At 40.7% G+C, this 13513-nt stretch overlaps 1 protein-coding gene across 2 annotated transcripts in view; it reads right to left on the reverse strand.

The window, feature by feature from the left end:
- Positions 1 to 430: 430 nt before the first annotated feature.
- LOC124069865 (E3 ubiquitin-protein ligase RNF31) overlaps positions 431 to 13513 on the reverse strand; it is a 35517-nt gene continuing 22434 nt past the window's right edge. The window contains exons 19-24 of one of the 2 annotated variants that reach the window (XM_046409356.1): positions 10764 to 10876; positions 10248 to 10358; positions 9433 to 9481; positions 6927 to 7023; positions 1426 to 1591; positions 431 to 770 (exon numbers count right to left, since the gene is read on the reverse strand). In XM_046409356.1, the coding sequence (XP_046265312.1) occupies positions 720 to 770; positions 1426 to 1591; positions 6927 to 7023; positions 9433 to 9481; positions 10248 to 10358; positions 10764 to 10876 (587 nt within the window). In that variant the 3' untranslated portion in view covers positions 431 to 719. Of the gene's footprint in view, positions 771 to 1425; positions 1592 to 6926; positions 7024 to 9432; positions 9482 to 10247; positions 10359 to 10763; positions 10877 to 13513 lie in introns of those variants that run through there. The other variant, XR_006845114.1, reaches the window with a different exon arrangement.

A 13513-nucleotide genomic window follows, 5' to 3' on the forward strand; every position in this document is an offset into this window, starting at 1 on the left:
AGACCTGTTTGGCACAAGCTCACATTAATGAAGCATGCTGCATGTTAACCACAATTTCACAGCACCCAGTCAAGATGAAGTACCTGCCTTTTAAAGCAGGTACTTCATCTGCCGCGCCCCAACAGTCACAAAGCACTTGTAAATACTATTAATATCTGTAAATTAATTCTGATACAACACCTCATGTGTCAAGTTCAAACATGCACAATCACAGACTGTGTAGATAGGCTTGAAGACATTTCAATCACAGTATTTAATTTTACATGCAATAAACGAAACACAACAAAACCTGTCCATAACTGACCAATCAGATCACTATGCATGTCTACAGGATCCTTACAAGTGCAGATTTCACAATAAAGTATTGCAGATAATAATAACAGTGACATTTCAATGTACCAGTAGAATTATTTTGCTTGCCATGATAATGATGTCAGAGATGTCAAAATGTAAGTAAAAAGGTAGCAGCACAGTGTGATGTATTTAATCAATTAATATTCCTTTGGGCCATTAAATAATTTGTCAAAGCTCATACTGATGAAATGAAGTTTCATAGATGACACTCTCCTCTATTTATACCATCACTGGAACATGGATACAAATTCACAGACCTACAACCTAGAGAAAACCATTAGCTCTTTGTCGCTTGTAGCTTACTTTTAGGTTAAAGGTCACCATGATCTGCCCTAAACTGCAGGAAACAGGAAGCAGGGTGTTCACTATTTCTTGCGTGGCACCTTGTTGCCAAGTGGTACTTCATCCATGAGTTTCTGCAGAGACCAGAGAGGGATGTTAGTGTCACCGTATCATGCCGTGTGTTTTAACAAAGTGTTTTCAAACACGTAATCATGTATTTCACAAATAGGTAAACTCATCACCCCATCTTTGTGAGTGGTTGAGTGTTTCATATCCAGTCATTATACTATCACCCATTACAAATGAATGTTAATCCAAAAAATGATTTAAATAGGTGTTTCCCAGTCTTTTGTTGCCCCTGTTTGAACTTGAAACGTGTTGCTGCAATCAAATTCAGAATAAGCACACATTTACAAAAATCAATGTAGTTGATGAGGAAAAACAAATATTCCATAGACGTAAAAATAAAAAACACTAATTAACACTAATTGTTTTCAACAATTAAAATGCTTTTATTTAGAGTGTAATTATGAAACTCCCTTAGCTACGATTTACTGTCAATACATTCTGAATTGTTAGTATAAAAAAAAAAAAAAGTCAAAACCAAAGTTTTTAGGATTTATCGTCTGGGAAACATGAATGTCACTGTATAATTCAAGGTATCCATTAAGCAGTTTAAATATTCACCTGCGGACCGAAGAGGTGGACATCCATATTGGCCTTGGCATGACTAAAAAAATGTTCAGTTAGATTTACCAATCACATACATGTACACACATGCACACTCACCTCAAGCAGTCTGCTGTAGTAGGTGAAGTTGTCCTCTCCCTCCCTACGGGTTTCATCCACCTTGTACCTCCTGCAGGCCAGCAGCAACTCACTGGAGCTGTACAGGGGGGCGGGGTCGATGGAGTGGTTGTTGATCAGGCTGACCAGGTATTCCCGGTAATGTTTCCTGGATAACAATACACCATGCATGGTCACACTGCAAAGGCAGACTCCTGCTAATAATGACGACTGAATAATGAAGCCTACAGATGAAAAATGGATGAAAATATTTTATGATGTTACCTATGAAGGAAAATGACAGTGAGCCTCATATCCCACATTCAACAGTAAATGGTCAGTGCAAGCATGCTAGGCAACAGGCTGCTAGCAGCAAACTTGCAGCATGCTGTACAGTCCTCTCCATGTGATTGACTGTTTATGTCCCTGTCATCATCCTCCTCACCTGAAAGTCACCATATAATAGTTGATAATATTCATCTGCTTCCTCATGCCTCAGCTAGTTCCTCTGGTATTCCTCCTGTAGTGAGGCAGGCAGTACTTCCTCCAGCTCCTACAGCATTTCAGTCAGGATTATACCTAGATTTAATACCCCCCCATCACATGCATTCTGTTTTTCCAAGTGCCAGGCCTCACACTTTGATTAGAGTCAATTGTAGGAATCTTGGTTTGGCCAAACCTCTTGCACCAACTGCCTTTATCCTCCTAAATGCACAATGTATGGCAAATAATCATTAATTCTCAATGATCTGATTACATCCCTGATTTCCTGTTCCTCACAGAGAGCTGGCTTAAACCTGGGAAGTGCTCCCATATACTAGAGCTCTACCCACAGAGTTATAATTGTTATTATAACCAACTTAAACAACATATCAGCTATAAAACAAATACATACAATACATAGTCTACAGAATTCCAATTATAACAACCTGTCATGTTTGTCCTTTGTAATGTATGATGTTTATTGCATGTATGTTTCTCTCTCTCTCTCTCTCTCTCTTTCATCCTCTCTGTCCTGTCTACCTCTTCTTTCTTGTTGTATAAATATTTATAGACCCCCCGAATTCTAATGCAGATTTTCGTCTTTTGCTATCCTTAAATTCAATAGGGCCATTATAGCTAAAGACTTCAACATCCACACTGACAATCCCTCAAATTGAATTTTCATCTCCAGATCTTTTAATCTTGTGCAGCATGTCTCTGACTCCATACACAATCAGAGACTGACTTTGTCACTGACCATATATTTATGACCTTTGATGCAACATAACCACCTACTACAATAACACAGAAACGTAAAATCTACTCTCCCCTCTTAAGTGATCTATCCTTTACCAGCTTCTTCATTAACCTAGCTAAATGGCCTCCACATCTCAACAAAATCAATGACCATGCTAACTGGTTTAATGAGCGGTGCATATCAGCCCTCAACTTCTCTACTCCTTATAGTTCCAAAACTGTTCAAACCACTATTAGAAGCACCTGAATAGATAAATAAATATTAAATAAATATTAGACATTTTTTGTTGGCAGGATCAGTGGTATGAGTTCTCAATTTCCCATAACTACTCTACCCCCACACCACACGTCCTGCTCATTTAACAAAATTTGCCTACATTTCCCTGAAGATCCTTCTAGACTGCAGTTCATTTGCATACATCCACCAGTCTCAATGATATGGCTCCCATAAATTTCCTAAAATCTGTTCTCCATGCCATATGTTCAAGCCATAACTAACTATTTTAAAAATCACCAGTGTTATGCCACTTCTTAAAAAAAAACAACAAATCCTTTTGTACCATCCCAGTTACAGAATTATAGACAAATCTCCAAATTACTGTTCTTATCCAAAATCCCAGAAAAAAAATGTTACAGATCAATTCCTGCAGTTCATTGAGCTTCATAACTTTTTTGAAACCTTTCAGTCAGGCTTCAGTCATATGCACAGTACAGAGACTGCTTTACTAAGTGTAACAAATGACATACTTATGTGCACTGGCAAACCATCCTCATCCTCCTTGACTTAAGTGTTGCCTTTGATGCCATGATCATGCCATTTTATCAGACAGTTTGTACAACTGGGCAGGTATTTCTGATACAGCCTTAAAATAGTTTCAGTCCTATTTGAAAAACATAAATTTTGATTCAACATTTGGTTTGTCTTGTATCTGTTCAGACCTCACCTGCCTCCTCCTCCAAAGTGTTGCCTGGCACTCAGTCAGGCTATTAACTTGTAAGATAATGCAAATTGGGTAAAGTTCTCTGAAACCAATCTAGGCCTCCTATCTGAATGCTAACATTTACTTTTGGCATTCTATTTCCAGTGATGCCGGCTGCATAGATTAACCTGCCCATTTTCACAACCAATGCACTTTGAGTACAAAGAGAGAACAGGGAGTGACAAAGAGGGGCAGCTGTCTGTGAACAGGCTAAATAGTTTAGTAAATAGTTTGGACAGTCGATATTAAAAAGCCAGTAAATGGTATGATGGTACTATGGCGTAACTTAAGTTAAGTTAGCTAGGTTTCTACATTAATTGATATGCATCAAGGTAGCTGGATTTCAGTTAAAGTTTATTTATTTATGCTTTATATGTAATTGTAGGGCGGCATGGTGGTGCAGTGGTTAGCACTGTCACCTCATAGCAAGAGGGTCCCAGGTTCGAATCCCAGTCTGGGTCCTTCTATGTGGAGTTTGCATGTTCTGCCTGTGCCTGCGTGGGTTTCCTCCGGGTACTCCGGCTTCCTCCCACAATACCAAAAACATGCACATTAGGTTAATTGGCTACTCTAAATTGCCCCTAGGTGTGAGTGTGAGAGTGTGTGGTTGTTTGTCTTAGTGTGTCAGCCCTGCAATTGACTGGCGACCAGTCCAGGGTGAACCCCGCCTCTCGCCCGTAGTCAGCTGGGATAGGCTCCAGCTCCCCGCAACCCTGATGGATAAGTAGTATAGAAAATAGATGGATGTAATTGTATGTTTTTCTCATTTTTGTAATTGTAAAGTTGTCTTGTCTTGTATGCATCTGACAATCGGAGCTTATATTTCTGTGAGAGCAGGTACTGTTCTGCTTTCAGAGAATCTGAGTATATACCTGGGTCTGAAACAAGGCATCATGTAACTGAAATACTGTCCCCATGTGCTATCCTGCCTTGACATTAGATTTGTCAGACCACTGAAGCCATAATAAGGCAGAAACCTACCTAGAATAGAATTTATCCTGTAAGTTACCATGTCAGCATAACTGATTACTCATCATATAAAGCACTATATGGACAAAAGTAGTGGGACACCTGACCATTACACTAACAGAGATTTTAATGACATAGCATTCTAAATACATAGACAGCTTTGCAGCTATAACAGCATCCACTCTTCTGGGAAGGCTTTCCACGAGAGTTTTCAAAGTCTGAAGCACAACATTGTCCAAAATGTCTTGGTATGTTGAAGCATTAAGTTTTCAACTTCACTTCAGTGGCCCAGCCCAACCGCTGAAACACAGCCCCATCCCAATACTTTTGTCTATATAGTGTATTTTGCTTATGTAGTTGGAAAAAATCAATTACATGTCAAACAAAATTTTTTGTTTTGTCAAAGCTGCATATTAAGTTTCATACACTCATCACACTTTTAAAATGCTGTATAGAATATTGCATAACCTGCATCTTGATCTGTCAATAACTTGATGAAGTCTGACTCCATCATGGCATGAATGACCAGAAATGACTTGTGCTGCTTACAGTCATTATTCACCTGTAATAAAGAATTGCTAGCCATTTTTTTTTCACTTCTTCATCATAAGAATGTTGAACCAGGTTTTTTAACCTTCCTGAATGTATGTTTTTTATAGCATCTGTTAAAAGGGTGAAATTATCCCAAAATGTATGAAAGAGCATGGTTTTCTCACAGCACAGGGCACTTACTAGAAAATTTACATTAAATGTAGATATGGCATGAGTCAGACTTGATTGGCTAGACATTGGCCAATTGCCACAAGTGTAAAGTCACAGAGGTGCTGCCAACCTTTGGCACAGACCCTGTTCGCTCCTGATCGACTTATATCTATCACTAAATTTCTGTGTAAAGTCCATCTTAGTGATGAGAAACTTTTTTAAGCTAGTGAACAACTGCGCCATTAAAAGTTAGTAAATGTCTTACCGAGTAATGGCTTTAATGAGGTGTGCACTGGCTATTAGAAGACATGCGTAGCATTGTCCAAACAAACACAATTGAAAATGCAAACAGAACTATTGCAGCACAGAAGTAGTTACATAGCATCCAAAAATGACACTTTGGAGGCCAAATATATTGAAGTTAAATGTCAGACCCTCACAGATGTTGGTGTAACTGTTTCACTTTTTCCTGATATCATAGAGAATTGGCAACGTGTTTTCAAACTTGGTGAAGTTGGCAGATTTGGCCAGCTTTACTAAAATCTCCATACAGTAAATTGATAAATGTGTTAATGTGAGTTTCAGTTGTTTTGGAATTCATGCACATTATGCTGCCTGGGAACATCTGATTGTGCTAACCTAACCAACATTAGTCATTGGTCATTAGTCACTTTTGGTAAAAGGTTTTGAATTTTGTCTTATTTTGTCTTTTCAGTTTAAACATTGTTATTAAATAGCATTTTGATCAAGTGTTAAGACAACTGACTGACACTGAAGGCATATGTTGAAACATGCCAGCAGATCCTCTTCTCCTCTTCAGTATAAACAGATCAGATATTAACAAGCTACTATTAGTTTTAATAGTTCATTTGAAAGTGACATATTTTGTCATTGGAGGGAACTCACTCCAACGAAATTTGTGCTCTGCATTTAACCCACCCAAGGGACGTGCACACACACACAGCAAACCCGGGGCAGTGGGCGACCGCGTGCAGCGCCCGGGGAGCAGTGGGGGTTAGGTACCTTGCTCAAGGGTCAAGGGTACCTCAGCCATGGACACCGGGACAGGGAATCGAACGAGCGATCCACCGGTTACGGGTCCGACACCCTAACCACTGATCCACGACTGCCCCATTTAGCTACAAGTCTGTTATAAACAATATTTACACCTCTTATTCCAAAAAAGTGAGATACTGTGTAAAACAGAAATAAAACAGAATGTCTTTCTTGACATATACGCAATTGAAAACAATATAAAACACTATATTTAACATTTTACTTTATCAAATTGAGGAAAGTGGTGGAATACTCTGAAAACATATTTGGAACATTCCACAGGTAAACAGGTACAACGGATGACAGTACCTGGGGATGAAAGGTGCATCCTCGAGAGGCTCACTCATTCACATGCAAGGATAGAGTGAGGTTCACCACTTTGGGAAGCACATAATTGTATAAAGGATATTAACTACAGGAAGTACATCCCAACATTTTTGGAATAGGAGCTGTACAAAAAACAAATCTATGGAAAGGTTTTATTATATGACCATTTAAAAGGGTGGCACACATATGGCATGCTGCATTGGCTGGAGACAAAAAAAAAAGCCATCATACTCGCAGAGTCCGGCATGTCCAGGCTGAGTCTGAGCTCCACAGGCTGAGTCTGGCTGCTGGCCTCCATCATCTTTCTGCTCTATCACTCCACACAGACCTGACAAAAGAGGGTAAGATAAAGAAAGAGAGACAAAGCAGAGGCAAAGGAAGCTGTGAAAAAATGTAAAACTTTTACAAAGATCAAGGGCCCTTTCACAATGCTTAATAATTATTATTTTCAAATTTTATACTCAGGATAAGATTAAAAATGGACTCAATCAAGTTTGAACATGGGGAACAGTATTTGGCAGTTACAGTTTAAAAAAGTAGAAGCTTCTAACTAAATGTTTAACAGCATATCCATCCATCCATTTTCTATACCGCTTATCCGTCAGGGTCGCGGGGGAGCTGGAGCCTATCCCAGCTGACTACGGGCGAGAGGCGGGGTTCACCCTGGACTGGTCGCCAGTCAATCGCAGGGCCAACACACAAAGACAAACAACCACACACTCTCACACTCACACCTAGGGGCAATTTAGAGTAGCCAATTAACCTAATGTGCATGTTTTTGGTATTGTGGGAGGAAGCCGGAGTACCCGGAGAAAACCCACGCAGGCACAGGGAGAACATGCAAACTCCACATAGAAGGGCCCAGACCGGGATTCGAACCTGGGACCCTCTTGCTATGAGGCGACAGTGCTAACCACTGCACCACCGTGCCGCCCTTAACAACATATCTTATAACAAAACCAAGTCGACAGCCACGCAAGCTAAACTTGCTCACAAAGACAATATTACATGCTGATGCTAAAAAGGTGTTTACATTTATTTCAGCATGTTCGCATGCTAACATTCAGTAGTTGGATTTCTTCTCCTGTCTCATCCCACTCCGACTCCACAACAATACAATAATAAAAAATCAAAGTCCCAGAGGAATGACTGCCATCATCTCTTTCCTGTGCGCTTTTTCCCGTTTGCAATGCAATGATTTTGATTTGTTGTTGTTCTCACCATCCTGCTGCCCAGTCTTTTATTTACACCATTTGGTCAGTATGTTTGCACTAATTACTCTTAGAAACAGCATAGAGAGTTTGAACACTGTCACTCTCAACTCTTAGGAACTTCAAAACATGGCTTAAAGCTTAGTCAGACTGAGACACAATCATTGCCCTAATTTGTGCTGCAAAGCTGTCTTCCCCAAATCTGACTCAAACTCTATTGTCTGCATTTGAATTTTTGTGGTTGCACAAAAAAAAATGTTGACCTGATGGTGGTACCAGATTACAAATTACAAGATTACCAAAGTGATTCCAATTCATCCAAAGAGGAACATGAATCAGGCTGCGGCTGACATAACTGTCTGACATGGCTGCCATCAGCTCATGTCACCAAGAGTATGCTCCACCCATCATCCGGCCGAGTTGGTTATTTCTCAATTTGGCGTGGATAAAGAAGTTTCCCGGCACCTCCTAATGGAAACTTTCTTTTAGTATTCGCAGGTCTATGCTGCTCTCTGCTGTCTAAGACTACAATGTACCTCAACACTTTTTCTGTGTTGATTTGATTTTGACGTGGCACGTATAATAAATGTTACAATGAAAAGCATTTAAGAAAGTTATTAAGTACAGAAAGCACAATAATTGCTCTTCTTCCATGTTTTTTCATTTATTTATGCCACAGACAATACAAACATAAATGCATAACATAAATTTACTACTGGTAAATGCAGGGTTGCATACAAACACACAAACAAAACTAGGAAATAGGGCTATTAATGAATACAATATCTGATTACTGTAACACAAAGTAATAGTGAAAAAGGAGATTTGGTTTGTCATCATATAATCTGAATTTGAACTGAATTGGTTTTCTTTGTTTTGTTAAGACTGCTTCACCTCATCTGCACTCCTGCTGCTACTCCCTCTCCATGTCGGTATGGATAAGACAGACAAAATATTCGAAACACCTGAAAAGTCTGTGTATGTCTAGAACTACATTATATGGACAAAAGTATTGGGACACATCTCTTTAATATTAAAATCAGGTGTGCTGTGGGGATGTTTTTCAGGGGTAAGGTTAGGCCTCTTACTTTTTGTGTAGGGAAATATTAAAGATTCAGCATAATAAGACAATGCGATGCTTCCAACTTTGTGGAAACAATTTGAAAAAGGTCCTTTTCTATTCTAGTACTATTCTAGACCTTGCTTTGTGCACTGGGGCACAGACATACCGTGCCCCAGTGCACAAAGCAAGGTCCATAAGGACATGGTTGAATGAGTTTGGTGTGGACTGGGCTACACAGAGCCCTGACCTCAACCCCATCAACAACCTTTGGGATGAATTGGAACGGAGAAACACTTCAAAATTTTGTGAAAAGACTTCCCAGAAGAGTGGAAGCTCTTCTAGCTGTAACGTCTGTGTATTTAGACCGCAATGTCATTAAAGTCCACGTTGGTGTAATGGTCAGGTGTCCCACTGCTTTCGTCCATATAGTGTATAAATGTCTGGATGGATTCCTGGATCCTACCTGTCTTTGTTCCATGAGGGGGTTCAGTGTTGAAGGCCACTGCATTGTTCTGGCAGTTACAAAGAAAAGATGGACACTGGTTAAACACTGTTTATGCTGTTTTTTATGGCATTGGGTGACAAACATTGCACTAAACTCAATAAAAGTAGAAACCCAGAGTAAAAAAGAAAAAAAAAACATCACACAACAACAAAATTGAAAACAGGCCCACACCTTCAAAACACCTTCAGTTTTACCTGAGGAAACCCTCTGTGTTTGAAACGTTAAACCAGCCATGTCCCCATGAAAAAACAGTAGCTCTTTATCAAGCCACAACAAAAAGAGTGACTAGTTAAATGCACACTACTCAGCACTCACACGCCGCTTGCCCTGAATATTTACATTACAACAGAAAATTAATATCAAAACAGGATAAAATTATTATCAATCAAATGAAATATCAATATTCAGTTATAGTTCTAGCAAGCAACAAAGTCCAGCCTTGGGTGACAGAATGACACACTGAACGTCTCTGTGCTGGGGTGGAGGCAGAACTCAGACAGATGATATGTATGTGAAGGTGTGTGTGTGTGTGTGTGTGTGTCTGTCAGTGGATATGACTTTTTAGGTCACTTAGGGATGCATTTCAGGGATGCCAATTAATTGGAAAACAGATGATTTTTGGGCTAGTGGTTAAGATTAGTATTAGTTAGAATAAAGTTAGGCTCATGCAACTTCAGGGTCAGGCAAAGAGTAGTTAGGATAAGTGTTCAGGATCCCATTTGTAACTGAGGTCATAAGTCTACACAGTTTTGTGAGTGTGTGTATGTGTGTACCTGCAGTAAAGCCTGCAATCTGGAAGGTTCCCAGTCTCTGAGATAGAAGAGGCAGTCTCTGGGATGATGGGCATGTAATCCTGACACACTGCATTCATCCACTGCACAGGTCTGATAGGAAGACAACAGGCAACGAGACTCCTGTCACTTGTTTAGGTATGTCAAATGTCAATCACCTCTATAGCAGCCGTGGTTGGAGAAGCGGATTGAGACCGGAGAATCGTCAGTTCGATTTCCGGTGAATATCTGGGTGTGGTGGAGTGATTAATCAATTCTCCCCACCTCCGTTAGCCAGCTGATGTGCCCTTGAGCTCTGATGTGACTCAGTAGGGTCTCCCAAGGCTAACTGATCCTGGAGGAAGGGCCAAACAAAGCACCCTTTGTTGCCCCCCCCCCCCCCCCCCCCCCGCTGCCCAGACTTGGATAAGCAACGGAAAACAGGAGGAGACAAACACCATTGCCATTTTGATTAATTGTGGCATATAAACGTGACGTAGAATAATGTGTCAGACTTACAGTGTGAAAAGGGTTGTGGCAGCCACTGCAGAACTGGTAACGACACTGTGAGCAGCAGAAATGCATGCAGCCTCCTTTAGACAGTGCGTACTGAAAGCGACAGTTAGGACAGGCTGGAGGGAGGGAAGACAGGGGGAGTGACAAGCCGGATGTAAACAGCGAGAAGACAAACAAGACAAACAGAGAAAAGACAGAAGCGGTGTCAGTACATTAAGTAAAATGATTCTGCTCTGCTGTACAGTGTGCAGCGATGATTTGTTCACTCAGTTAATGTCCTTGACTCCTAAAGGAAAGTTGACTCCATACAAAGACCAGGTGTTACTGTGGACTAAACACGTGCCAGGAGTTGACGTTTCACTTGGACACCTGATCTTCCCTCTGTGAAGGAGACAGGGCGGAGAACCTGCAGGTTCTCAACTATTTAAGATATTTAGCATATTCAACATGCAAAGGACAATATCACTGGAAATCCTGAAGGAAGCACACATTCATCACTCACACTGACTAAATTTGTTTTCTTTTTTAAAATGACTGCTTAAAGCTACCAATTAGAACTGCACTAAAACTTCCGGGTTCCAGTTTTTGACCAACCTAACAAACAAGTCTTTGTGATTATGACTACTGAATTTCCCTCGGGATCAATAAAGTATTTATCTATCTCTTGTTGGGACCTCTAGCCATGTGTTGATGAGAACAATAGAGAGGCCTACATGTAACCCATAAAGCCTGAGTTAGAGTGACTAACCGTTAGAGACCCCCACCCATGACATACCCCTAGTCATAAATTCCTGAGTTCAAACTCCGAACCGGCACGGACATTGGCTGCGTGCCAGCCATCTCTATGGAATCTAAGGTGACGTCACTCAGGTGATAAGCTGTGAAGTTTTCTGCAACTTGGTCGCCGAAAGGGAGCAACTCCTCAAACGTTTGAGTATCATTATTTCAAATCAAAGGTCACAGTCTCTCGCAGGCCAAGAAATAGACTGCAGTGTGTTTCGTTTCTTTTCCTTTTTTTTTCCTCCGACGTGGATCGCTACAGCCAGCTGATTGCACGCGAACGAGGACTGTGCTAATTTGCTGATTAATTTGCTGATTTGTTAGCTGTTTTGTTCTTTATGTGGTTGTTCATTTTGTGTGCTGGTTCCCCCTGGTGTAGTCATTCACCATTTTAGTTGTAGTCTGCTGCCATCTTGGCTGTAGTCTGCTACCATCCTGGTTGTAGTCTGCCGCCATTGTGGTTGTAGGTTTCTGCCATTTTGTTTGTTCACTCACGTGATCAGCCGCCAACTTGGTTGTAGTCTGCCGCCATCTTAATTGTAGTCTTCCGCCATCTTGTTTGTTTTTAGCCACTAGCTCGTTAGCCGTCATTTGGCTAGGTCGTTAGCCTCCATCTTGTTTGTTATTAGCCGCTAGCTTGTTAGCCTCCGTCAGTTGCCCCTCAAAACCCCCTCCTTTCAGACCATTCGCTTGTAGTTTTTGAACTAACTTTAGAAGACTTTACAGCACACAACAAAAAGGTCTATTACAGCAGATGCCTCTCTGAAGATAGTGTAGACAGATTTACGGAAGGAAACAATCCCATCACAGCTCCCCTCAGCTCCATGTACCAGTACAACAGACCGTACTGATTTAAACGTTACTCCTGCAGTAATTGATTCCTTTGTCAACAACACTGCAGCCACGTTGCACACAGTTTTAGATATGGTTGCCCCACTGAGAAAGAAGGTTAGAAATCATAGGAGGCTAGCTCCTTGGTATAATTCAAATTTAAGAACACTTAAACAAACATCAAGACGGATGGAGAGGAAGTGGTACTCCTCCAAATCAGCTGAATCCCAGAGGGCCTGGAAAGACAGTCTATTGACATACAAAAAGGCCCTTCGTGAAGCCAGAACTGCCTATTATTCAACATTAATAGAGAAAAACAAGAACAACCCACGTTTTCTCTTTAACACTGTAGCCAGGCTGACCAAGAGTCACAGCTCTGTTGAACCTTGTATTCCTGCAGCTCTTAGCAGTGAAGACTTCATGAGTTTCTTCACCAATAAAATCAATAACATTAGAGAAATAATCAATAAAGATCTTCCCAGAATAGCCAATATAGTGCCATCTCTAGTAATCTCTTTTAATCCTACTCCATCTCTGGACAGGTTCCTGCCCATAGACCTCCCCGAGCTGACCTCCAGCATTAACAAATCTAACCCAACTACATGTCTCTTAGACCCCATCCCAACTAAGCTCCTCAAGGACGTCTTTCCCTTGATTGGCGTTTCCCTCTTAGATCAGATCAACTTATCCTTAACAACAGGTTATGTACCACAGGCGTTTAAAACCGCTGTTATTAGACCTTTACTTAAAAAACCTTCACTTGACCCAGACATCTTAGCAAACTATAGGCCGATATCCAACCTCCCGTTCTTATCTAAAATACTCGAAAGAGTGGTTGCAAATCAGTTGATTGATCACCTACACAGGAACAGTCTCTTTGAGATGTTTCAGTCTGGTTTTAGAGCCCATCACAGCACAGAAACAGCACTGGTTAAAGTCACAAATGACCTCCTCATGGCATCAGACCGCGGGCTTGTCTCCATACTTGTTTTGCTAGATCTCAGTGCTGCTTTCGACACTGTAGATCACAGCATTTTATTACACAGATTAGAACATGAGACTAGGATCACAGGGACTGCGCTACACTGGTTCAAATCATATTTAACAGATAGATTTCACTTTGCTCAAGTTAATAATGTTTC

Source organism: Scatophagus argus, chromosome 13 (assembly GCF_020382885.2).
Source record: "Scatophagus argus isolate fScaArg1 chromosome 13, fScaArg1.pri, whole genome shotgun sequence".
Taxonomy (NCBI): Eukaryota; Metazoa; Chordata; class Actinopteri; family Scatophagidae; genus Scatophagus; species Scatophagus argus.